We start from the raw sequence: 23,713 nt of genomic DNA, 5'->3' as shown, positions 1-23,713 counted from the left end.
CCCGGGGGTTTTGCTCTTGGGTAGTTTTTTGATTACCTATTCAATTTCTTTGGTGGTAATTGGTCTGTTCAGATTTTCTTTCTCCCTTGGTCAGTCTTGGAAGGTTGTATTTTTCTAGGAAGTTGTCCATTTCTTCTAGGTTTTCCAGCTTCTTAGCATATAGGTTTTCATAGTAGTCTCTAATAATTCTTTGTATTTCTGTGGTGTCTGTCATGACTTTTTCCTTTGTCATTTCTGATTCTGTTGATGTGTGTAGATTCTCTTTTTCTGTTAGAAAGTCTGGCTAGGGGCTTATCTATTTTGTTTATATTCTCAAAGAACCAATTCTTGGTTTCATTGATTTATTTCTATTGTTTTATTCTTCTCAATTTTATTTACTTATCTGATCTTTATTATGTCCCTCCTTCTGCTGACTTTAGGCCTCATCTGTTCTTCTTTTCCTAATTTTGATAATTGTATCTTTAGACTATTCATTTGGATTGTTCTTCCTTCTTAAAATATGCCTGGATTGCTGTATACTTTCCTCTTAAAACTGCTTTTGCTGCATCCCACAGAAGTTGGGGCTTTGTGTTGTGGTTGTCATTTGTTTCCATATATTGCTGGATCTCCACTTTGATTTGGTCATTGATCCACTGATTATTTAGCAGCATTTTGTTAAGTCTCCATGTAGTTGTGAGCCTTTTTGCTTTCTTTGTACAATTTATTTCTGGTTTTATACCTTTGTGGTCTCAGAAGTTGGTTGGTAGAATTTCAATCTTTTGGTATTTACTGAGGCTCTTTTTGCGGCCTAGTATGTGGTCTCTTCTGGAGAATGTTCCATGTGCACTTGAGAAGAATGTGTATCCTGTTGCTTTTGGGTGTAGAGTTCTATAGATGTCTATTAGGTTCATCTGTTCTAGTGTGTTGTTCAGTGCCTGTGTCCTTACTTATTTTCAGTCTGGTGGATCTGTCCTTTGGAATGAGTGGTGTGTTGAAGTCTCCTAAAATGAATGTATTGAATTCTATTTCCTCCTTTACTTCTGTTAGTATTTTTCACATATATTGGTGCTCCTGTATTGGGTGCATATATATTTAAAATGGTGATATCCTCTTGTTGGACTGACCCCTTTATCATTATATCATGTCCTTCTTTATCTCTTGTGACTTTCTTTGTTTTGAAGTCTATTTTATCTGATACTAGTACTGCCACACCTGCTTTTTTCTCCTTGTTGTTTGCATGAAATATCTTTTTCCATCCCTTGACTTTTAGTCTGTGCATGTCTTTGGGTTTGAGGTGAGTCTCTTGTAAGCAGCAAAGAGATGGGTCTTGCTTTTTTATCCGTTCTATTACTCTGTGTCTTTTGATTGGTGCATTCAGTCTATTTACATTTAGGGTGATTATTGAAAGATATGTACTTATTGCCATTGCAGGCTTTAGGTTCATGGTTACCAAAGGTTCAAGGTTCACTTCTTTACTGTCCTACTGTCTAACTTAACTTGCTTATTGAGCTATTATAAACACTGTCTGATGATTCTTTATTTCTCTCTCTTCTTATTCCTCCTCCTCCATTCTTTGTATGTTAGGTGTTTGTGTGTGTGTGTGTGTGTGTGTGTGTGTGTGTGTGTGCGCGTGCTCTCTTGTGTTTCTTTCGACTGCTTTTGTGTGTAGTTGATTTTATTTTTTGCCTTTAGTTAGTATTTGGTTGGTCTGCTTTCTTTGTTGTGATTTTATTTTCTCTGGTGACATCTATTTAGTCTTAGGAGTGCTTCCATCTAGAGCAGTCCTTCTAAAATACCCTGTAGAGGCAGTTTGTGGGAGGCAAATTCTCTCAACTTTTGCTTGTCTGGGAATTGTTTAATCCCTTCTTCATATTTAAATGATAATCATACTGGATACAGTATCCTTGGTTCAAGGCCCTTCTGTTTCATTGCATTAAATATATCATGCCATTCTCTTCTGGCCTATAAGGTTTCTGTCGGGAAGTCTGATGATAGCCTGATGGGTTTTCCTTTGTAGGTGACCTTTTTTCTCTCTCTGGCTGCCTTTAATACTCTGTCCTTGTCTTTGATATTTGCCATTTTAATTATTATGTGTCTTGGTGTTGTCCTCTTTGGGTCCCTTGTGTTGGAAGTTCTGTGTGCTTCCGTGGTCTGAGAGGCTATTTCCTCGCCCAGTTTGGGGAAGTTTTCAGCAATTATTTTTTCAAAGACACTTTCTATCCCTTTTTCTCTCTTCTTCTTCTTCTGGTACCCCTATAATGCAGACATTGTTCCATTTCAATTGGTCACACAGTTCTCTTAATATTCTTTCATTCCTGGATATCCTTTTATCTCTCTATGCGTCAGCTTCTCTGCATTCCTGTTCTTTCATATCTATTCCATTAATGGCCTCTTGCATCTCATCCATTCTGCTTTTAAGTCCTTCCAGAAATTATTTTATTTCTGTATTCTCCCTCCTTTGCTCTTGCATATTTCTCTGCAAGTCCATCAGCATGGTTATGACCATTATTTTGCATTCTTTTTCAGGAAGATTGGTTAAATCGATCTCCTCAGATTCCCTCTCAGGGAGGATGTTTGTGTTAGTCTGGACTGTATCAAATTCTTCTTCCTTTTCATGGCGATAGAGGTAGTCGTGTGCAGTTGGCACATGGTCAGCTGGGAGAACCAATACCCTTTCCACTTGGTCCTGGCCTTCCTTTCCTGGGAGAACGGCGACCCCTAGCGGCTTATGCTGAGCAGCTGCACGCAGATGGGGTCTCTGATTTTTTCCCAGCTGCTGTGGAGTAAGCTCCACGGTTGCAGTGGGCATGGCCGGCCTCAGGCTGCTGCTACACTATGGCGGGGCCGCGCCAGAGGGGGAATGGACGGGGGGCTGTTTATCGCCATGAGGGGCCTCCAAGCTGCGCTGCTGCCCAGGGGGTTAGGGTGCCCAGAGTTCCCTGGGATTCCCAGCTGCTGGGCTGACTGTCCCAAGATGCTTCCATCCAGGTGTGAGGCACCTGTTCCTTTAAGACTTTCAAAAGCACTCGCTTTTCTTTTGTCCCAGGGGCACCGGCTGCTGGGACCTGCTCGCAGGTTTTACTGTCCCGTATCCAGCACACCACGCACTGTGTGTCTGCGCTCCCGGTGCAGATGGCTAGGACTGGGTATTCAGCAGTCCTGGGCTCCCTCTCCCTCCCCGCTCTGACTCCTCCCCTCCCACCAAGAGCTGGGGTGAGGGGCACTTGGGTCCCACCAGGCCGCAGCTTGTTTCTTACCCCCTTTGCAAGGCGCTGGGTTCTCGCAGATGTAGATGTAGTCTGGCTTTTGTCCTGTGTCTTCTGGTCTCTCTTTTAGGAATAGTTCTATTTGTTGTATTTTCAAAAATATGTATGTTTTTGGGAGGAGATTTCTGCTCTCCTACTCATGCCACCATCTTGGCTCCTCTTTCTCTATTACTTTTTAATTATATAATCTTAGACACACTAAAGGAATATCTATAAAGATATTTAAGTTGAGAAGTCAGCAAACTGAACATGGACCTACATAACCATCAGCCAATCAGGAACTAGACACAGCCCATTCTGGGCTTACTGACCATACCCTCTGCCTCCCACCTCACCCTCCATTCCTGGCCCAGAGAACACCCTGCTGAATTTTGGGTTTTCTCTCAAGTCCCAAAATACATGACCATAACTGTATGGTTGGGTTGTGTGTGCTTTACAGAAAAGTTTCAGACTGTGCATAGTGTCCACTGCCTTATTTTTTCACTCAACACTACATTCCTAAGACCAACAATCAATGAGCTGTTCATTCATTGTTACTGTTTTATAATGCTTTGTTAGGTAGCCATAGCATGGTTTAACTTACCAGTCCCTACTGGTGTTTGGCTGGGTTGTTTCCAGTTGGTGCTGCAACCCAGTACATGTCCTGAGTCCACATGTTCAAAAGGTTCTTCAGGACAGCAGCTCTCAAACCAGACAGAAGAATCACATGGGGAAGCTTGTTTAAAATGCAGATCCTTGCATCCTATCCCAAGAGACCCTGAGTCAGTAGTTCTGGGGTTGAACCCAGGGATCATCACTTTGACACTCAAGGTCTCTAGACATCACGCTTGACAAACCATGTTCTAAATATATGCCTAGTAGTTGCTGGGGCAGCAGGGCATACATACATCCAGACTTACTGACAGTATTTTCCAGTATAGATCCAAACCAACAGTATATATAAAAGTTCCAGAAGTCTACATGCCTGACAGAGTTTTTCCCGATCTAATGGTTGTCAAACAGTATTTCATTCTGGCCTTAACTTTCATTTTCTTGATTTCTACACTTATTTATTGGTAGGTTGAGTTTTTTCTTTTGTGACATCCTATTCACATCTGCTGATGAATTTCCAATCCTCCTACAGACACAGAATTTTTTGCTTTGTTTTCTGCCTGAGAATCAATCCCCTACAGATCAGATGTGTTGCTAATCTGCAGCAAAGTCACCCCTTTGAGATTCCCTATGATGCCCAGAGACCTTCTCATTTGAATAGTTAAATGTATGAATCTTCCCCAGTACAGATAATGCATTTTTAGATAGTTGTTTAATGAACCCAAAGTCATAAAAGTATTATTTTAAAGATATTGTTTTTCATTTAACATATAATGCTTGGGTTGATTTTCTTTTGGTGTGATATTTTTCTCCATATGGATAACCAGCAGCACTAGAACTACTAATTAAATAGGCCACTTGAAATTATTTTTCAGAAACACAGCTGACCTGAGGCACTTAGAACCCTTCCCCCTCCAATGAACCGCCTGACCATCCCAACCAGACCTCAGACCCAGGAGCCTCCTCACCCTGCTGCCCCCAGCACACCCCTGCAGCCATGCCCCCCACCTGGGGGGAGGTGGGGTGGCGCACGGCTGTGACCCCTTGGCTTGTCCCCACAAGGCAGGCAGTGCCAGTGGAGTTCACCTAGCCTGCCAAGGCTACAGCTAGAGTCTGCTCATGACTCCCAGCCCAGGTGCCTGCCCTCACTCTGGGCACACTCCTCCCTGGCTCCTCCTGTCTGCACTCACTGACAACTTAGACAACCTTCCAGCCTTATCTCCTCAGATGTCACAGGACTATAAATGGGCATAATATCTCTGTCAAGCACACAGCTCTTAGAGCCCCAAAATCTGCTTCATCAATTTGCATTTTAACCAAAAGCTGCCTAAAGATGTTTTAATACAATTAATTTTAAATCACATCACCCTTATATCTAATTTCATTTTCAGCTTCTTCCCACCATAATATGGGCTCTATATATGTTGCACTAAGAATATTCCCAATTATTGGAATAATTTAACTTCTAATTCATTAAGGAAATCCAGAAAATCTGCAGATAGTAAGGGTGACGTCTTAGCGGCATCTTGATTAAATCATAGTACATGTCTTGCTTTGGTTCTTTATACTAACGTGAAATTTTAAATGTAACTGAAGATGCGGTGATTAAATTTACATAATAATCACACATTTCTAAAGGGAACAGGATTAAGTAGTCAGTGGAGAAATTCTGCCCTTTGGGACTGAATGCATCTCCAGTGCTTATACAATGTAGGCAATGAGCCTTTCTGGTCTCACACAGCAACCACTAGCAGGCAGGGAACCTGAGGTTCCTGTAGCCATTACAGGGCTTCCCTGAGCAGGAGCAGCCACACCAAGTATGCTTTCACCAAAACAAAACATTAAAAAGAAGAAAAATAATAAAAAGAAACTCCTAGTAACATAAAGCTTTTACAACAGTCATTATGGAACATGGATTTTTAATGAATTTCATATTGCAATGAAGACACTGAACACTTAAAAACAATTGCATCAGTACAATAAAAACACATGCTTCGGCACAACACTTACAAATGCATACTCCCCCCCAAAGAAACTCGTTTTTCACAGATTTAAGCAACAAATGATTTACATAGGATTCTTCAGATTACAAAATATATACAGAATTGCTGACTCTACAGAAACCGATGTGCAGTGGTTGAGAAAAAGAGTGTTGCTTTGTTCAACAGTATCTCTTATGAAATTCTCTACCAATACACATTTTTCAGTAACCACATATTTTCCTTCCATTATTAAATGAAATTCTGGACACTTCAGCATATAGGACAAAACCTCTCCCATCTCCAAACACTATTTCAGATGAGTTTACATGTGGCTGATCACATGACTTAATTACAGCCACAAAAGGCACGTTCACACACGCATGCACATGCACACGCCCATACTCACTATCCCCGATCTCCTTCATGACTCCTAAAACCACCACCAGGACCCCAGCTGCACCAGACGGAATCCTGTCCAGGGATGGCATGGTGATGCACAGTGTGCCCTGCTCCTGAGAACTCACTCAAGCTCTGTGAGCTTTTCACCTGTGGAGATGCTGAGGAGGCCGGCCCTTCCAGTTAGATGTGAGCAGCTGCAGCCATGAAGGGCACAAATGTGCACAGAGCTAAATGGCCATCAGAAATGTATATATTTAAAAGTTTCAAATATTTTTAATCTGGCAAAGATCTGGTTTGCACGTTTGACTTAGCTATTTGTACACATTTTTCAATGTTGCAAAGAATGACTCCAATACATCCCGATATTAAAATTAAAACACAAATGGAACCTGGGAGCATGGTTGTACAGTGTAGCTTGTCACTCAAGAGCTACTCCTGTGCCTACCTAGGGGTGTGGAGCAGCAGAGGAGACACGGCAAGCTCATATCTCGCCATGAGACCATTACTGATGGCAAGGTCTGGAACCTGAATACCCAGCCCACCAGGGGTAAGCCTGACTTCATTCTCAGCGTCAGGGGAAATGCCAGACTTTTAAAATACAACAAATTCTTAAGCTTTAAAAATAAAGCTGCTTCTGAAGCATGTGTTGCCCATCCCTCAGTCAACAACCTCAACTACCTGTCACAACTGCTTTCTCTCGGTGCTTCCTTTAGGCCTCCTAGGCTGTGTGGACCCTTTCAGAACCATACCGCATGATCCAGGGCTGGCATTCCCAGGATAGCTACCATGGGACCTGAGCGAAAGGAGCCTCCAGAGAGCCAAGCCCACTCCTGGGATGCTCCAACCGAAGGCAGCCTGCATGCTCTGCTTCCACTACTCACCACATAGCACTCCACCAGCAGCCAGTTCCAGCCCCTTGTCCCCACAAAACAGGAAACACAGGGATTGTGGGGCATCACCCATGATCATTTTCAACATCACCCTCTTGTGCCTCTCCAAGTGGACACATTCAAAGGATTATAAACATGAGGGGCAACACACTGAGATGCTTCTTTATCAAAACTATAACTCAACAAGAAACATAAACCCACAAACATCAGATAACAGTAATTCCAAGAAGACAAGAGCAGCAGGCTCACTTGGGCAGAGGGAGGGTTGGCAGGGAGGAGTGTCCCAGCTGCCTAGACAAGCACATCTTGTTACCTGCCGACTACCCTGCTGGTTTCCACCTCGCTGGCTAATAGATGAGCCTTTCATCTTCAGGATACATTTGCTATGATTGTCTTCCTTGCCTTCTGAGTTGAATTCAGTATTCCAGCTATCAGTCAAAAGTGCTTTAGCTAGGCAACAGTGAGACTCCCAAGTTTTCCAAACACATTTGTTTTTGAGGTAGTACTCATTTATTTGCATTATTGGCTCTCAAATACCACCAAGGAAGTGAACCCATTTAGAAATATTCAAACTAAAGGTGTAGAAAATAAATAAGGTTTTGTTTTCAGGTAGCAGGGCCTTCTTAAAAAGGTCAACTCACATTCAGTGGATAAGTCACTTGAAACTTCTAAACCTGTTTATAACCATAGCTATAAACTAAAGTGCTTTAAATTTTGCTTAATATGTGAAACCAGTGATTAGAATCATTACATTTTAGAATTTGCTACTATGAGACCTTAGGAGATTGAAATGATTTTCTATAAAAAGAGCAGAAATTTTTTCTTTTCAAAAGAAACTCTGAATGTTGCCAACTCAACATTCTAATGTTGTTTTTTTTTAACTTCTAAGATCCAGGTTAAAGTCACTGAACTGTAACAGAACACAGAGCTGAAGCGGAATCATGGGACAGCATATGCCAACACTTCAGACAGAGCACACGTAACGTATCAGGCTCACTCCTACAGTTCATTAGCCAACGCAGATGCAGCTCTGCACTGTGCCCAGGACAAGGTCGAGATGTACAATTATTCCAGAAATGCAGCAGGCTGCCACACTCACAGGGTCACAGTCACCTCATATAAACATAATGCCCTCTTATCATCTGTCAAACAAATGCCAGTACCCAACCAAACGTGGCGTGTTAGAGGGAGGGGCTCTATTTCTCCTGACCAGAGGATGCCAGCACACACACACAAGACAAAAATATATGAGCACACACTTTTCTGTACATTTCATGCAAGCCAGGTACAATGTAGAAAGAAATACACAAACCACCCTTTTCTAGGTCTGACTCTCACAAAACCGGCGGATCAACATGAGAAAAGCCTGCACCAGTCACAGGTCCATGGCAAGCTACAAAACAAGGAGTGCCGGTGACTTTATTTGTCCTGTAACAACGCAGGAATGTTGATGTTCCAGCCAATGGCTTGCCTGTCAAACCCGCAGGTGAACAGATTGCACATGGGGTGGTCCTCACTCCACGCCGAGCAGCACACCATTCTTCTGTGGCCCTATTACCAATCACACAAACGAGAATTAGTGCATTATTCCTGAAGCATAAGAGCTGCAAAACCTCAGCCAATTTAACTACTAAACCACTCAAAGGGACTGAATTGAAAGAAAAAAATTAACAGGCAGGATTAGTCAAAATGAGCCAAAAGTACAGAGCATGGCAAGGGCTTTGATGACGCACTAGTGGTAACACCGTAATGAGATGAGCAGCCAGGACACGTAATGAACTAAGTGAGACTCACATCAAAGGCACTTATGACTCTTCCTATAATAAAGGGAGTGAGATGAGTCACTCAGAAAGAATAAATGACCAGTCTGAGACTTCTTAATGAATAAATTGAGGCTAGATGATATATGGGAATAAATTCCATGGAATTCACTCAAAGACCTCATATACCATTTTAACTGACTCAGGTAACAAAGGAACTAGAAAAATACATCTGGTGCCAAACAGAACGGGATAAAATAGCCTTTCAAGTAGATTCCTGCCACTTTGAGAAATTCCAGTTAAATATCAGAATATTGGGAAAAACTATTGGAAAATATTTGAAAGTTTATAGTGTGATATATCTGGTATACACACATACAGATACAAGCAAAGGACATATTCATATGTTTTAAAGTAATGTAATAGCTCTAATATGTTGTCATTACTGTAATGTACAGGTAAGTACAAGAAGCGGGATTAAGAAAAGCTAACAGAAATTTAATAAGTAAAATAAATATTCAAAGGAATGCACAGAAGTTCCCTTTGCAAAACATTCACATGTGAAGCATGCAGCATGCTATCTATACATCCGCAGAGAACTCAGAAGGCCCAAATGTCATAGTATTACAAATGGAAGGTTATGTGACACAAGGTCACAAGCTACCTATGTCACTCCTACATTAAAAACCTAAGAAAAAACCATGAACAACACATCCATTAATGGGCACTATGATCAAGCCTCTGTATAAGAATTAGTTAAAGATGATCAACTCAAGGCAGTCACTGCAGAAACCCTGAAATCAGGTACGTGGTAACTGGGTAAGAGGAAATACCACAGAGCACCCACAGAAAGTGGGTCAGAATGAGCTAACTCGTGACAGGGCTGGAGCCACCTCGAGTTCTGAGTCCACCTTTCACCTCAGTGAATACACACATCGTGGAACACCCACCAGTGGATGGCTCTGGGCGCCGACTCACAGGAAGCAGTTCACGCTCCTGTGCGAAGAGCCTCTGTGCCTTCTGAAAACCCTCCCAAACACCCTGCCCACAGAAACTTTTTCTGTTTAATTCCTTTCAACAGTTGACAGAGCTTGCCTTGCTTTAAAACATGCTTTTAGGAAAAGTCACTTTTATGTTCCCTGAAGTAAAAAGATTCACATTATGAGCCCCTTTAATTCTAGCTACTGAGTTTAAATAAGTGATGCTTCTCTACTTAAAATCTGTCAGTTGAAAGAAGCTGAGACAATACAAACCAGGGATTTCAGGCATGGTTCTATGATACTGAAAACCATATTTACTTATCTGAAAAAGTGTTGCAAGTTCAGAATGAAGTAAAATGTTATTTATTAATCTTAAATAATCAATCTATTTCACATACCCCCTTAGAAGGGAATAAATCCAAACACAACAGAATTCTGCAATTCCAACAAGGTTGTTGGAATTTTACAAGTAATGAAAAATGAAACTGTCCCCACAGAATTAGTCCTACCATGAACTACCCAGAACTCCCTATTTTCTTGAAGGAAAATGTTCTCAAAGTAATGAAATCATACACTCTCATATATCTATTTTTCAAAATGCAAGCTTTCCATGTTGCACAGCAATTTTAGGTAAGGCACACAAGACATGCTGAAATGAGAAAGCCCCAGCACAATAAGGATGCAGTGCAGATGATGCATTAATGATACTCAGTTACCAAAACATGAAAAGATTAACCAGGACAGGGAGTTTATGGCTCTGTTAGGGGTGGTGAAAACTTTTGTAGCTACTCTAATTTCATCACTCTTTTTCCTTCAGCGTGCACCACAGAATGCAAAGCCCAATAAAACTGGGAGCATGTGAGCTCTGACACGGAAGAACAGCTGAACAGCCCTAAGGACACAGGGCTTTCAGCAAGCTATTGCCACCTGAAAAAAGGGGACTGCCATGTTGGCAGCAGGTACCCACTTCACCACCTGGTCTGTGCTCTCTGGAGCCACACTTCCCACAGAGCCAGCCTGAAGCTCACAAGCTGCCAGGAACAGGGCAGGGCATCAACCTGAAGGCAAGAGCAGGGAGCACGGCAGGCACACAGATACACTGGACCAGGGCCCGGATGGACTCCTTTAGAAAGAGGCAAGGCACTGCTGTCCATTCCTGCCCTACTTTCAGGTAACTGACAGACAGTCTGACCACCACAGTTGCAATGGCCAACTCCACTGCACTACATCCTCTGGGCTGAATGAGGGAGCCATTTCAAATGGAGCTCTGTCCAGTGACTGGCCATGGGAAGGTGTTTTCTGGTTGTGGGTGGAGGTGGGGGGCCCTCCTTCAAGAGCTTCCACAACCCACAACCACCAGCCCCATCTGACTACTTGAGATACTTGTCCTCAAATGTATTTGCAGTTTGTATAAGTTAGCTGCAAATATCTGAGACTGTGTTCCTAATGTGGAAGCCACTCACACGTGTGCATATGAGCTCCTGAATGCTGCCATGACAGCTGACTGATTTCACGTTTGTTTAAACTTAAAACCTAATACTCAGTTCAAGTACTGGGAAACATTTTCTACTTAAAGTTTATAAATTCTTAAATACAGATCAAGTATATCCGGTGAAAATCTAGCATCCAATGATGGGGGAAGAAAATAAGAATCAAAAATCTCTAATATTTTTATATTGACTGTATATTGAAACTATATTATTTCAGACATATTTGGCTAAATATGATATATTGTTAATATTAACTTCTCTTTTTTTAAAGCAGCTATTAGAAACTCTTAAAACACATGTGGGGCTCACAGTGCATTTCTCTTAGTTGGTGATGACCTAGGTTGTGAATTCCAAGTTTTTCCTAAGGCTCTTTGTGAACACACAAATCAACAGCATACATACCTGCCGACTGCTGCGGGGAAGCCTTGCCAGCCTTACGCCTGACATATCAAACAATCTCACTTGTCGGTTGTCATGTGGAAGGGCAATGATTTTTTGGCCAACGCATACATTGATCCTACAAAGAAGAGACAGAAGCATGTTATATATAAAACAGCGACAGCACGCATTACAATGCAGAAGGATATTTCATAGTATTCACATTTCAAGGCACATTAGCAAGCTGCAGGTATTGTGTGTCTGTCTATGGCATTAGAATACATGTAACTTATGTGGACTAACTAAACAAAAGCCCTATAAACCTTTGGCCATAAATGGCTCACTCTTATTCTTACAAAGCTTACTACCCAACCCTGATTTTACATTTAAGTTAGAGTATTCACAAAATACTGAATTTGCATTAGAAGATAAATAAAAAATATTTCCCCAGGAGTCTACACTTTTCCCAAGGCCCTATTAATGAACACTAAATTTACATGAAGAAGACATTACACTACTATCGACTCTTTCAAATCATCTACATGTTTATGTAACGAGTAGCTTTCCTCACCTATTGATGGCAGAGTCCGTACGAATAGTGGCAATGGGAGATCTCATGTTCTTTAAATCCCAGACCTTCACAGTGCGATCGTCACTACCTGAAACAACGTTATCTCCCACGGTGAACACAGCAGAAGTCACGGTGCTACAATTAAAGGGCACAGGGTCAGAACCTCATCAAAAAGTTCCAGGACACACACACACACGTGTAATAAACACATGGTCTCACTGCCAGAGTCTCTAGCATGTGGAGGGGATGTTGGGGATGTGCAAGCTGACCACTGTCTTACATTCTGCTAAAACTTTTCTGTAAGTGTGAAAATAAGCACTCCTAATTTCTCCTCAGGAAATTAGAAAATTACAGTCCAGTCCACTCTAGTCTCTTTTTTTCCAGGCAATGGAACAAAAAGAAGCTACCAGAAGATATGGATTAGACAGAACCTGCCAAATTTCTACACATTTGTGCCTGATTGTAGAGAATTAAAAAAAAAAAATTCCAACTGCAACTTTCAATCAGTATAATCAGAACACTGGATAAAAACTTATTCCTTTACTTAACAAAAAAAAAAATCAAAAAATGGGCAAAGGACTTGAACAGACCTTTCTCCAAGGAAGATTTACAAATGGCCAATAAACCCATGAAAAGATGTCCAATATTACTAATTATTAGGGAAAGGTAAATCAAGATCCACAACAGGATACCACCTCACACCCATTAGGATGGCTACTAAAAAAAACAAGAACAAAAGCCAAAAACAGAAAATAACAAGAGTTGGTGAGGATGTGGAGATACTAGAACCCTTATGCTCTGTGTGTACACACCTGAGAAACAGCACAATCACTACACCTGAGAAACAGCACAATCACTACGGAAAATAGTATGGAGGCTCCTCAGAAAATTAAACACTGAGTTACCACATGACCCAGCAATCCTACTTCTGGGATATGCCCAGAAGAACTGAAAGCAGGGGCTTGCACAGATTTATGCATGCATATTCCAAGAAGCAATATGACAACAGTTAAAAGATAGAAGCAACCCAAATGTTCATTGACAGATGAATGGATAAACAAAATGTGGTATATATCCATATAATGGAATATTATCCAGCCTTAAAAACATTTAATTCTGACCATGCTACCACATAAACTTTTAAATAAAGAAGGACTGCACTTTTATGAGGTACCTATAATAGGTGGGAATGTGGAAATGGCTTTAACAGAATTTCAGTTTGAAAAAATGAGAAAGTTCTGAAAATGCATGGTGGTGATGGTTGCACAATTATGTTAATGTACTTAACACCACTGAACTGTACACTGAAAAGTTGTTAAAATGGTAAATTTCATGTTTAAAAAAATGGGATTACAGAACCTATCTCCACTTCAGTTCAATCAGAATTGTTAGTTGGGAAAATAATGGTCAGAAAGGGGTCAAGAACCTATGGAACAGAATCAAGAGCCCAGAAATAAATCCATGCATTTCTGGTTAACTGATCTTCAACAAGGGAGCCAAGAACACATGATGGGGAAAAGAACAGTCTCTTCAATACACAGTCTTGGGAAAACTGGTATCCACCTGAAGAAGAATGAAATTGGACTCTATCTCATACCATATACAAAAACTGACTCAAAATGGATTAAAGATTTCAAAGTAAGACCTGAAACTGAAACTACTAAAAGAAAACATAGGGGAACAACTTCATGATATTCATCTTTTCAATGTTTTAGATGTGACCACAAAAGCAGAAATAAGCAAATGGGACCAAATCAAACAGTTGGTGGGGATATAAAATGATGGCACAGTCAGTATGGAAAACAGTACAGAGGTTCCTCACAAAATTAAAAACAGAAATACCATATGATCCAGCAATTCCACTTCTGGTACTTATCCAAAGAAAACAAAAACACTAACTCATTAAGAAATCCACATTGTCCTACTCACTGCTGCTTTATGCAGAAGAGCCAAGATAGGGAAACAACCTAAGTGACCACCAATGGAGGAATGGACAAAGATGTAGTCCATACACAGCAGGACATTCCTCAGCCATAAAAAAGGAGAAAGTTCTGCCGTTTGGAGCAACCCCAATGGACCTGGAGGCATTACGCTAAATCAGCGTCCCAGTGAGATACAGAGAGGAACCCAGGGAAGAAACAAGCCTGCTGAGGCCATGGTAACACAGGAACAAAGGGGGAGACCAGGGTAAAGCTGGGGCATCAACCCAATGGCCCATCTGAGTTCCCTGTTTAGAACAAAGACCACATAAGGGCTACACTAGAAATGAGGTCACTATTCCTCAGTCCAGACGTCACCATCCTCCTCAGGGCGAAGGTCACCACACTCCTCAGTGCAGAGGTCACCGCACTCCTCAGTGCAGGGGTCACCACACTCCTCAGTGCAGAGGTCACCACACTCCTCAGTACAGAGGTCACCGCACTCCTCAGGGCAGAGGTCACCACACCCCTCAGTATAGAGGTCACCACACTCCTCAGGGCATAGGTCACAAGAAGCTTGAAGGCTTTAGCCACTGGCAGAGTTCTGCAGAGCGGAAACTATGATGCCAGGGACCTCTCTGTGGACTCTAGGCCTCAGGAGATTTTGGCCAAGTTAAACTTCAGTTAACATTCTGCTAAATTAATGAAAGAAAGTCCCCATAAAAGACTGTCTACTCCATGTTAATGAAATGCTGAAAGACATTAGGGTTTTAATAAATCACAATCCTGACAAGTACTGTAGGGCATCAGAGAGGAAAGTTGGCACAGAGGCAGTTGCTCTAAAGGTACCCTCAGACTCAGGTCCCATGGGAAGCAAGCACGCCACAACCGCTCACTGGAAAAACTCAGGCTCTGCCAAACTCCAGCCAACTCATTTATCTTGTCGCCGAGAGCAGCGGAGCATGTGCTTCCAGCTGACGGCGCAGTACCTTCTCGCCGCACACCACTGCCTGGTCTGGAACATTCTGCTCCCTCCGTGGGTCTCAATCAACGGAAAGACTGTAATGCTAGCACTCCTCATTAGGACTAACAGCTGTCTTCCCAGTCACACAGAGACACAAAACTGTTTTGCATAACAATCTGCCAGAATTTCACTGCTAAGAAAAAAAATACATGATGTGGAAAATGCTGCCCTGAAATGCTGAAGCAGTGAGCTCTTCTGGCTCCATGTCAGCAACTGACTACAGAGCTCCCATTTCTTATGTTTCAGATGTAGCTTCCTACAAAACAAAGTGATACTTCTACATTTGAAGAACAGACTGGAAGAGAAAGCACTCTGGGACATCCCTCCCCTTAGAACACTGGCTCATCTTTTCAGCTGCACAAGAGCCCATCTTTGAAAAGTGCCCTCTACTATCTAGGAAGGCATCAGTGCAGCTCCCCAGCCAGACGGCTGCACAGGCATGCTGCAGTGTTCACGTGAAAGCACAAACTCAATACCTCTGCACTCCAATAGATCAGACACGACAAAAGGACGGAAGTACTTTCCGACCCACCAAACCGGAACTCACTCACAAGCCTGCACAGGAGACACTGTACATTCAACATAAAGCCTGTCATGACTGTGTGCTTTGTGTGCAAAGTGATCAGATTGCCATAGTCCTTCCTCACCACCATTTTCCAAACTGTTTTTTAGATACTAAATTAAGAGGTGAAGCAAGTCTTCAGGCAGCCTAAATAAACAGACACCCCAGGATCTAGTAAAGCATATTGTCCTTTGCCTTTCCTCTCACGTGAGCTTTTCAGAATTTAAAGAACTTACATCAGCCTGTATTTTAAGAGCTCAGATATCTGAATGAGAAACAGAAAACTCATCTCCAAATGAAACGTATTTCTGAATATGTCTAGATGGTTAACTTCCAAAAAAGTAGAACCTACGATGAAAAACATTCAAAGGAAAAGCCAAACTTGTATCACATGTGATTCTTTTTCAGGATTTAAAATTCAACTTCTCTAGAAAAAAGAAGTTCACACATCTGACATTCAGTGCTCACATTGTTATATCTCCCTCTTCAGCAGTAATGGAGACTTCCAATCTAAGTTAGGATGGGACTGAACCACAGAACTGCTCATTTGACAAAGGTCTCTGATCACCTACTTTGTATGAGAGATCACATGCTTTGTATGAGAGAACACATTCAGAGAAGACAGTAAAAATGTTCCTTATGACACTTCCACTCCAGTGGGGAAGACAGCAAAGGTCCTCACTATTATGAGACACGGTGCGGTCTTAGGGAGCACAGTGTAAGTAATGGCTGAAAGTGCTGCTGCTGTAATCACCCCAAAGCTAGAAAAGCTTCTGCAACAACCAGGCTTATAGGCCAATGGCTCTGAGAGTATGTCAAAAGTGTTGCTTTTAGTTAAACTGCCTAAATTCTCCTCCTTAGCATTTTATTGATTTAATAAGAACCTTTTCCACATATTATTCAAAGATGATAGGCAGTTCCAAACTGGTTTAAAATTACAGAGAAGTTAAAATTAGCAACACTTATACAGTAACTCATGCTTGCAATATCAAGGACCAAGACCAATTTCCTTTCTGTGAAATCTGGTCATTGCTTAATTCTTATTAAACAATGTAACCATCAAATGTAAATAAGTTTTGAATATTTGTCATTATATCAAAAATGTTACAGAAATCTAAGAGAATTGTATTCCATTTAAATATGGTGAGGAATATCTCCCTCAGGTTTTAAAGCCTTTCCACTCCCTTATTTTCTGAATCCAACACTTTGTCTGTTACATACTCATCAATTAACAACAGCCAAGGTCCCAATATCACTGGTATGTGATCCTGTGTATAAGAATTGAGAAGTAAGCAATTTCAAACGTTTCATTTATTTTTAAATCTTCTAAAAGGAAAAAGTTTTTACATCTGCTTTGAAAGTAGTATGATATAGACAAACCCTATTTACCAAAATAACTAGGAAAATTCAAGTCAGAAATAGACTAAAACTACAAGATTTCTACTCTTAAATATATTAGATTTGCCAAGAACCGTGAAGTCAAAGGAAGGTCACTATTGCTTTAATGGTTAAGAAAAGATGAACAACCACCATGTTCATCAAAAGATGAACAAGATGTCACATGGAGCCAGCAAGCCCGTCCCTGGGTCTGCACTGACCTGTCACAGGGCTGGGAAGGTTATCTTATCTTCAATGGACCTGACTCCACCTGAACTGCACTACAGGTGCCTGTGGCCCTTCCAGCCCAAGGACTGTGTGCAAATGTGCTTCATATCAGTGTGAGTGTGAGCATACCCATCAGAAGTGGCACAGGCCACATGGAGCATGACACCTATGCAGATACACATACATACATGTGAGCATGCCCACCCAAATTGATAGGGCTCCACAGGATGTGACATGTATGCAGATGGTGTGTGTGTGTGGGTGGGTGGGTGTGTATAAAAAAGAGCCATAACTGACCTCCCACTGATACAGAAGTGGATGCTACTTCAGTAACGATCTCAGGATTTGATTTACCCACTCAAGGACTGAAGGGTACCAGAAAATATCCATGGAGTCCACACTTGAGCAGGATGGCAACTGAAAGTCAAACTTTACTTTAAAAAGGTCAGAATCAGTTATTACAGCAACCCTCAGATACCCTGCATCACCTTATTCATTTAGGAGAGCAACCCAAGTCACAGCTTCCTGGTTTTCTCTAGCACACGGAATTTACACATTCGTGTTATCTGGACTAAGTGCCAACAACCAGCCTGCATTCTCTGGACTAAGTACTAACACTAAGCTTTGTGTTTCTGCACAAAGTGCCAGCACCCAGTCTCTGTTCTTTTGCTTTGTTCTGTTTCGTGCATTGTCTTGTCCTCCCAAGAAGATCACAGGTCCATAAGTACACAGACCATTCTTACAACTATTTGCTGTCACAGAATCCTATATATACATATCCCTCAAATGTATGTTCTTGACTACTTTTGCAACATGGTCTCTAAGAATATAGGATAAAATTCCTGAAGTCCACACATTCATACACTTTCTTTACAGGAATGACCCTTAGGTTTTCATTCAGGGCTCATTTTCAATCAGTTAAAAAATATTAGGAGCAATAAATCAGAAGAGGATCTGGTAAATGAAAGATAAAGTGAGGCATCAGCACAAAAAAAGCACTTGCAGAGAAGCCAAAACCAAACCGAACAACACCCAGAGCAGACACAGAAGTCAAAATGCACAGCATGAGGCACCACGGGTGTGGGCAAAAAACAGCACGTATAAGGTTGCTGAACTCATCTGAAGGCCCACTCTGTATACATACACACTCAAAATAGCCTTTTTTTTTTTTTAAGTTTTGGTTCTTGAAGGATTTTGAAGAAATCACTATGTGGAAAGGAACATCTCACTCCTGAGGACGGCAGGGAAATGAACTGTTTCTCCATTCCATCAGCAGCATCAGAACCCTGTGGCTTAAACACCATGGCTGAGTGCAAGCAAGTACAGATGCCATACAGGGGTTTCAAGCCCCACGTGGGCCCAGCATGTGTGGGAACCAGGCTCACAGACCATGAGTTCCACCATTTTTCCAAAAACAAACTCTGTCTTCTGGAAGCTGCTCCCTCCTCACTCAGCTCATCACACACCATCACTCAGTGGTTTCTGCTACACATGGAATTTGGTCCAGACACATCTCATGTCTGAATGAATGAGTCTATAACAATGCAGGTAGAAAGTTTTTAGTCATGTTAATACCCTGACAATCCTTTGTTAGGTCATCTCAATAAAAGTGAAGCAACCTCATGGGTCACAACAAAGCTGTCAAATACAGTGACTTAAGGGCATTAATTTCCTTGAAATCTCTATGTGTATTAGTTACTGAGCTGCCCTTCTTAAATGAGGAATTTTAAAAGGATAAATGGAAAAATATTAAATCCCCTCTTGGTTTTAAAAACTCTACCCTGAACAGGAAATAACTTTGAGATGTATTGGCAAGACAGTGGTTAACTAAATCGCTGTACATACACACCACAGACAAGGAGCAGGTAGGTGAGGGGGCCGGGCAGCTCTACAGGGACTGACACGGACTGTTAGATGCCTCTCAGTGGCATGCAAGTGTACTACCAAATGATCTCACAGAAAAACCACAAGCGGGCCTCAGTATATGAGTGACAAATGTACACTTCAGCAGCATAAGCTGCACACTTTATTTACTAAGGTTTCCTTGCTCTATTCTGTGATGCCAAGAGAAAACATCTATTAATTAATAAAAAGAAACTTCCAAAAACACACCTAACACAACCAGTGCAGTCAGATCACATTTCTGCCAACTACTGCTCCCAATCCACCTCTCCATAGATCTACAGTGTACTTGGCCTAACAAAGCTGATAAAAACATGAAATGGTGCAATATATTGGGAGGTTATTCTGTTGGCCCATAGTCCTTGGTGTCTCTCAAGCCTTGGTTTTATGATAACCAACCAACTACTGCCAGGAATTATATAAGCCTCCAAACATTCTCAAAACCATTTTCAATCCATCTAATTAGAAAGAAGACAGAACCAGACTTCCAAGCATATGTGTAAGGGAATGTGAAATTGAAAGGTAGTTTTAGATTCAAAGGCAAAGCACGTAGTTCTGAAGCCACTGAAGCTACAGGTCCTCTTCCAACTCAAGCAGTAATTTCCACACCAGAGGCCCTTCTGGAGCCATCCTCCAGTCCCTAGGAGAAACCACTCAGCAGAATGAATACCCATCTCTTCTCTTCCTCCTCTTACCCACAGAAAAGGGTAAAAGTGGTCACCAATAATGGATTTACAAACCAAGTGCAGTCTACCAGCCTCTCAGCCCCCAAGGCAGTTTGCTGACAGACTGCTGCCCACCCCAACCCTGGGCCTGTGCACAAGCTGTCACTGATCAAGCACAGAATTCAATACAGGTAAGACCACAACCCAATTAAAAATGCCATGCTTTCAAAACACCTTTTCTCTTCAAAAGCACAAAGAAAACTGTTACTAGGATGACATAAAATTTAAGGTTATTTTCACCTTCATAAGTATATGATCTAGAATTCAGTACTAGGTACTAAATATCTCCCCTGAGTATTTGGCAATAAAAGCATATGAAAATGTCATAACTTTAAGGCAATCATGATTTTTAAACCAATTAAAAAATTTTTGTTTTGTTAGATGTGGTGTTTGTTTCCTTTAAAAGCAAGCACCGAAGTTCACATTTGGGAGATAAAGTTATAATTATATGGACAAAATTACAGCAAAAAAGAAAAAATTTGGATTCACAGGTATTTTATCTGTTGAACTAATTTCCGAGTTTATTTAATGCCAGAGTTCACACTGGTAAATACTGTCACCAGGTACAGAATGGAATCATCAGCCACCCCAGGAGAACACCATGATCAGTGACTGCATCAACTGCCAGTCCCTTTTATAGCAACTGAAATATCACAAAGGGAAACTAAAAGAAGTGCAGGGGGGCACCCCACCAAGCTCCACAGGAAGGTGGTGGTGTGAGAGGAAGGAATCTGGGATCCTTCTGTTAGATAACAATCTAAATGGACATCTCTCATGGTCCCTTCTCATGTTCCTTTCAAAGGACAGTTAGTCCTTAACTGACAAATAAATTTTACTACAATAAGAGCCCCTTGCAGAAATGTTCCTGAATCCACCATCCATGAGGAAGCCGGAATGACCTGTGAGCTGAGTCTACCCCACAGGAGTGTACAGCAATACTCAGCACAAAGGGAAGAGCCAGGGGTCACCCAACAACACTTCTTGAAATGGCTTGCTTACTAAAGTATACTATCAGGTGAAAAACACATGAATATTTAAGGACTTAGCTTACTTCAGATGAAATGCACTGGAGTTCAGCTCCAGCTCTTGACAAGGACAGAAATATTTAAGAAATAAACTGCCAACAGCTGAAATTCCTGTGACATTCCAAAATTTTCCTATTAAACATTTCTTATTTTAAGAAATAAGAACAGCATATACTATATTTAATTCCAAGAACAGCATATACTATAGTTTTGCAATGCTGCCATTAGGAAAACAATTTGTAAAAAAAAAATTTTAATTACCTTTCATACAAATTGACACAGCTTGGGCTACTCACTAACAGCCAGTCAAATAGTAAGAGCCACATAGTTAATACTAAGTATCCTAATAAGGGTAAAATTCCTAGTATAATGAAGAGATTTCATAATACAGAATGAAAAATAGAACACACCAAGAAAAAAGAAAGGAATATTCGTGCCTTCACAAAATTTACAATGAAAAAGTCTTAAAAAGAGCTTACAAAAAAGAGCTCTATTTTGATCCAGCAAAAATAATAGCAGCATAGATTTCAAGGGGGGCCATCTGGCTATGATTTTTATCTTACACTGAAGCGTTACACCTCTAACTCTACTTTTTAAAAAAGGCACAAAATCCATGTAAAAGTACAAGGATAACAGTAAGAGAAAATGAAAAAGGAAAAACAATCTCTCCCAGCTCCAAGAGAAAATGGATTATAAAACTAGGCCAACAATATTGAAGCCTATACAACTACATTACACCTTAAGAAAACTCCACATGCAGGAATTTAAATTAACTGGGCAGTTAAGTGAATTACCCACATTATAAACGATGTTAGATTCCAACATACTTTACTAAAGAATCCATGCTAAATTCCTGTAAATGAAAATACACCCTAAGATAAACTTTTCTAATGTGTGTTCACATCATGTTAGTATGAAATACGTGGTCACATATTTTAAAGAAATATTGCCTCTGTTTAAGCAATAATCCACTAAAAAAAACACCACATTTGACTTTTTAGGACAACACTAACAAACAAGGAAGGGCAATGCTCTTAAGATCAGCATGTCTGAGTTTCATTTTTACAGTTCAGAAAAGAATCCTGTTGAAAGGACTCAAGAAAATCACTCTGAGAAACTAAGAGTCACCTCCCAGACTAGGAGACAGCACTACAGGAATAGACACGTACTCCAGAGAAAACATTTTGACTGATTTCCTGCATGTAGACACTATGGTAGATGCTGCAAATGCAGATGGGACATCTAACCCCTTGGGTCTCTATGGCAGACACATACCTAGGGGCAAACAGCCAGGAACACGGCAGCCAAGTTCCCAGATGTCCCGTCCCCTAGGGCATGGGTCCATCAGAGCAAACGGCAGGTCTGAGGGGCAGCAGGAGAACCCAGATCTGTTTTGAGAAGCCATACTCAGAATATCATAGATGACTGATTACACTGAACACATAGTCAAGATTAATCACTCCTCTGTTCTTAATTGGGAATGAGGCCCTCATGTTTGGTTTGAATAAAAGTATGCCTTTGTTTGGGTACATCCACTTTCATCCACTTGCAAAGGTTTTACTTGTCATTTGGGCTCGACCTAGAGAACCTATGCCAGAGACAGAAGAGCAGTAGTTACCGGCTAAGAGTCCACAGCTGAAACTCTATAAAATGCCACTTCCTCCTCTTCCAAACTGCAGTTCTTTCTAGAGGTTTACGGCTGATCTAACACAGGAAGATAGTTCAGATAAGATGGAGCAGCCTGCAGCCCCACCTGCTGGCCATGCCACATGGGCCTCTCCAGGCAAATCCAGCACACCCGTGCCTGTAGGGGCAGAGCAGAGACTACCTTCCAGATGCAGCAAACAAGTCCTTAGACAATCCCCACATATTCCCAAAGGCTTAAAGAAAGGCAAAACTTCCCCTTCTCTGACACCACAGGGAGACTGTGCCAAAGAGAGAATTTTTTGAAACTTATTTTTGTACCTACACATCAACAAAATATGCGAGTTCATCCTAATGTGAGTAAGAAGCTAGAAAACATAAATAATCAAAGTGCAGTGCTCATACATACATGCTTTTCTTGTTAACACCTCACATGCCCTCAATTACAGTGAATGCAGGCATCAACTCAGGTCTCAGGAGATCTGGATGGGGAGACCCCCAGGGGTGGACACACCTGCATGTCTAAGTCCCTCTCAATCCCCTCAGAAAAAAATCCTAAGAAACTGTCACGGGTCTGTATCAGAAATGACTCCTCTTAACCAGTGATATTCCTCACAAGTACATCTCTCCAAAAACATTATTTCATATATCCATCAGCTGCAAAAATTATCAGAGAGCGACAGATGAGAACCACCTATTGTTAAGTGCTCTCAAAGCTAAAACATGTACTTCCATTAGCTCCTGTAATACAAACATATTCTTGGCTCATTTTACACAAAACAAAAATAAAATCTTTCAGACAATCAAATACAGCAATTGGAAATAGAATGTAACTAATATGTTCTTTAAATAACACCTAGAGAGACTACTCTGGGATCAGACTTCAAGTCAAGACCTATCCAGGACCCGGGCAACCTTCAGGGAATTACCCAATCTCCCTCTGCCTCAGTTTATCTCCACAGAACAGGCCATCTGGACTCACTGTGAGGACTCTGTTTTCAACATGATCGACACACACAGG

The 23,713-nt window shown here is 41.3% G+C and overlaps 1 protein-coding gene across 3 annotated transcripts in view; it reads right to left on the bottom strand.

The window, feature by feature from the left end:
* Positions 1 to 5,738: 5,738 nt before the first annotated feature.
* The window catches only part of WDR37 (WD repeat domain 37), an 80,323-nt gene continuing 62,348 nt past the window's right edge, over positions 5,739 to 23,713 (bottom strand). For all 3 annotated transcript variants that reach the window (XM_036910749.2, XM_036910759.2, XM_057498105.1), the window contains 3 exons: positions 12,287 to 12,421; positions 11,740 to 11,854; positions 5,739 to 8,658 (listed from right to left, as the gene is read on the bottom strand). In XM_036910749.2, coding sequence (XP_036766644.1) covers positions 8,527 to 8,658; positions 11,740 to 11,854; positions 12,287 to 12,421 — 382 coding nt within the window. In that variant the 3' untranslated portion in view covers positions 5,739 to 8,526. The remainder of the gene's footprint in view (positions 8,659 to 11,739; positions 11,855 to 12,286; positions 12,422 to 23,713) is intronic.

This window comes from Manis pentadactyla, chromosome 3 (genome assembly GCF_030020395.1).
Source record: "Manis pentadactyla isolate mManPen7 chromosome 3, mManPen7.hap1, whole genome shotgun sequence".
Taxonomy (NCBI): Eukaryota; Metazoa; Chordata; class Mammalia; order Pholidota; family Manidae; genus Manis; species Manis pentadactyla.
The sequence above is the reverse complement of the archived record's forward strand: the minus strand, read 5'-3'. Positions and strand labels throughout refer to the sequence as shown.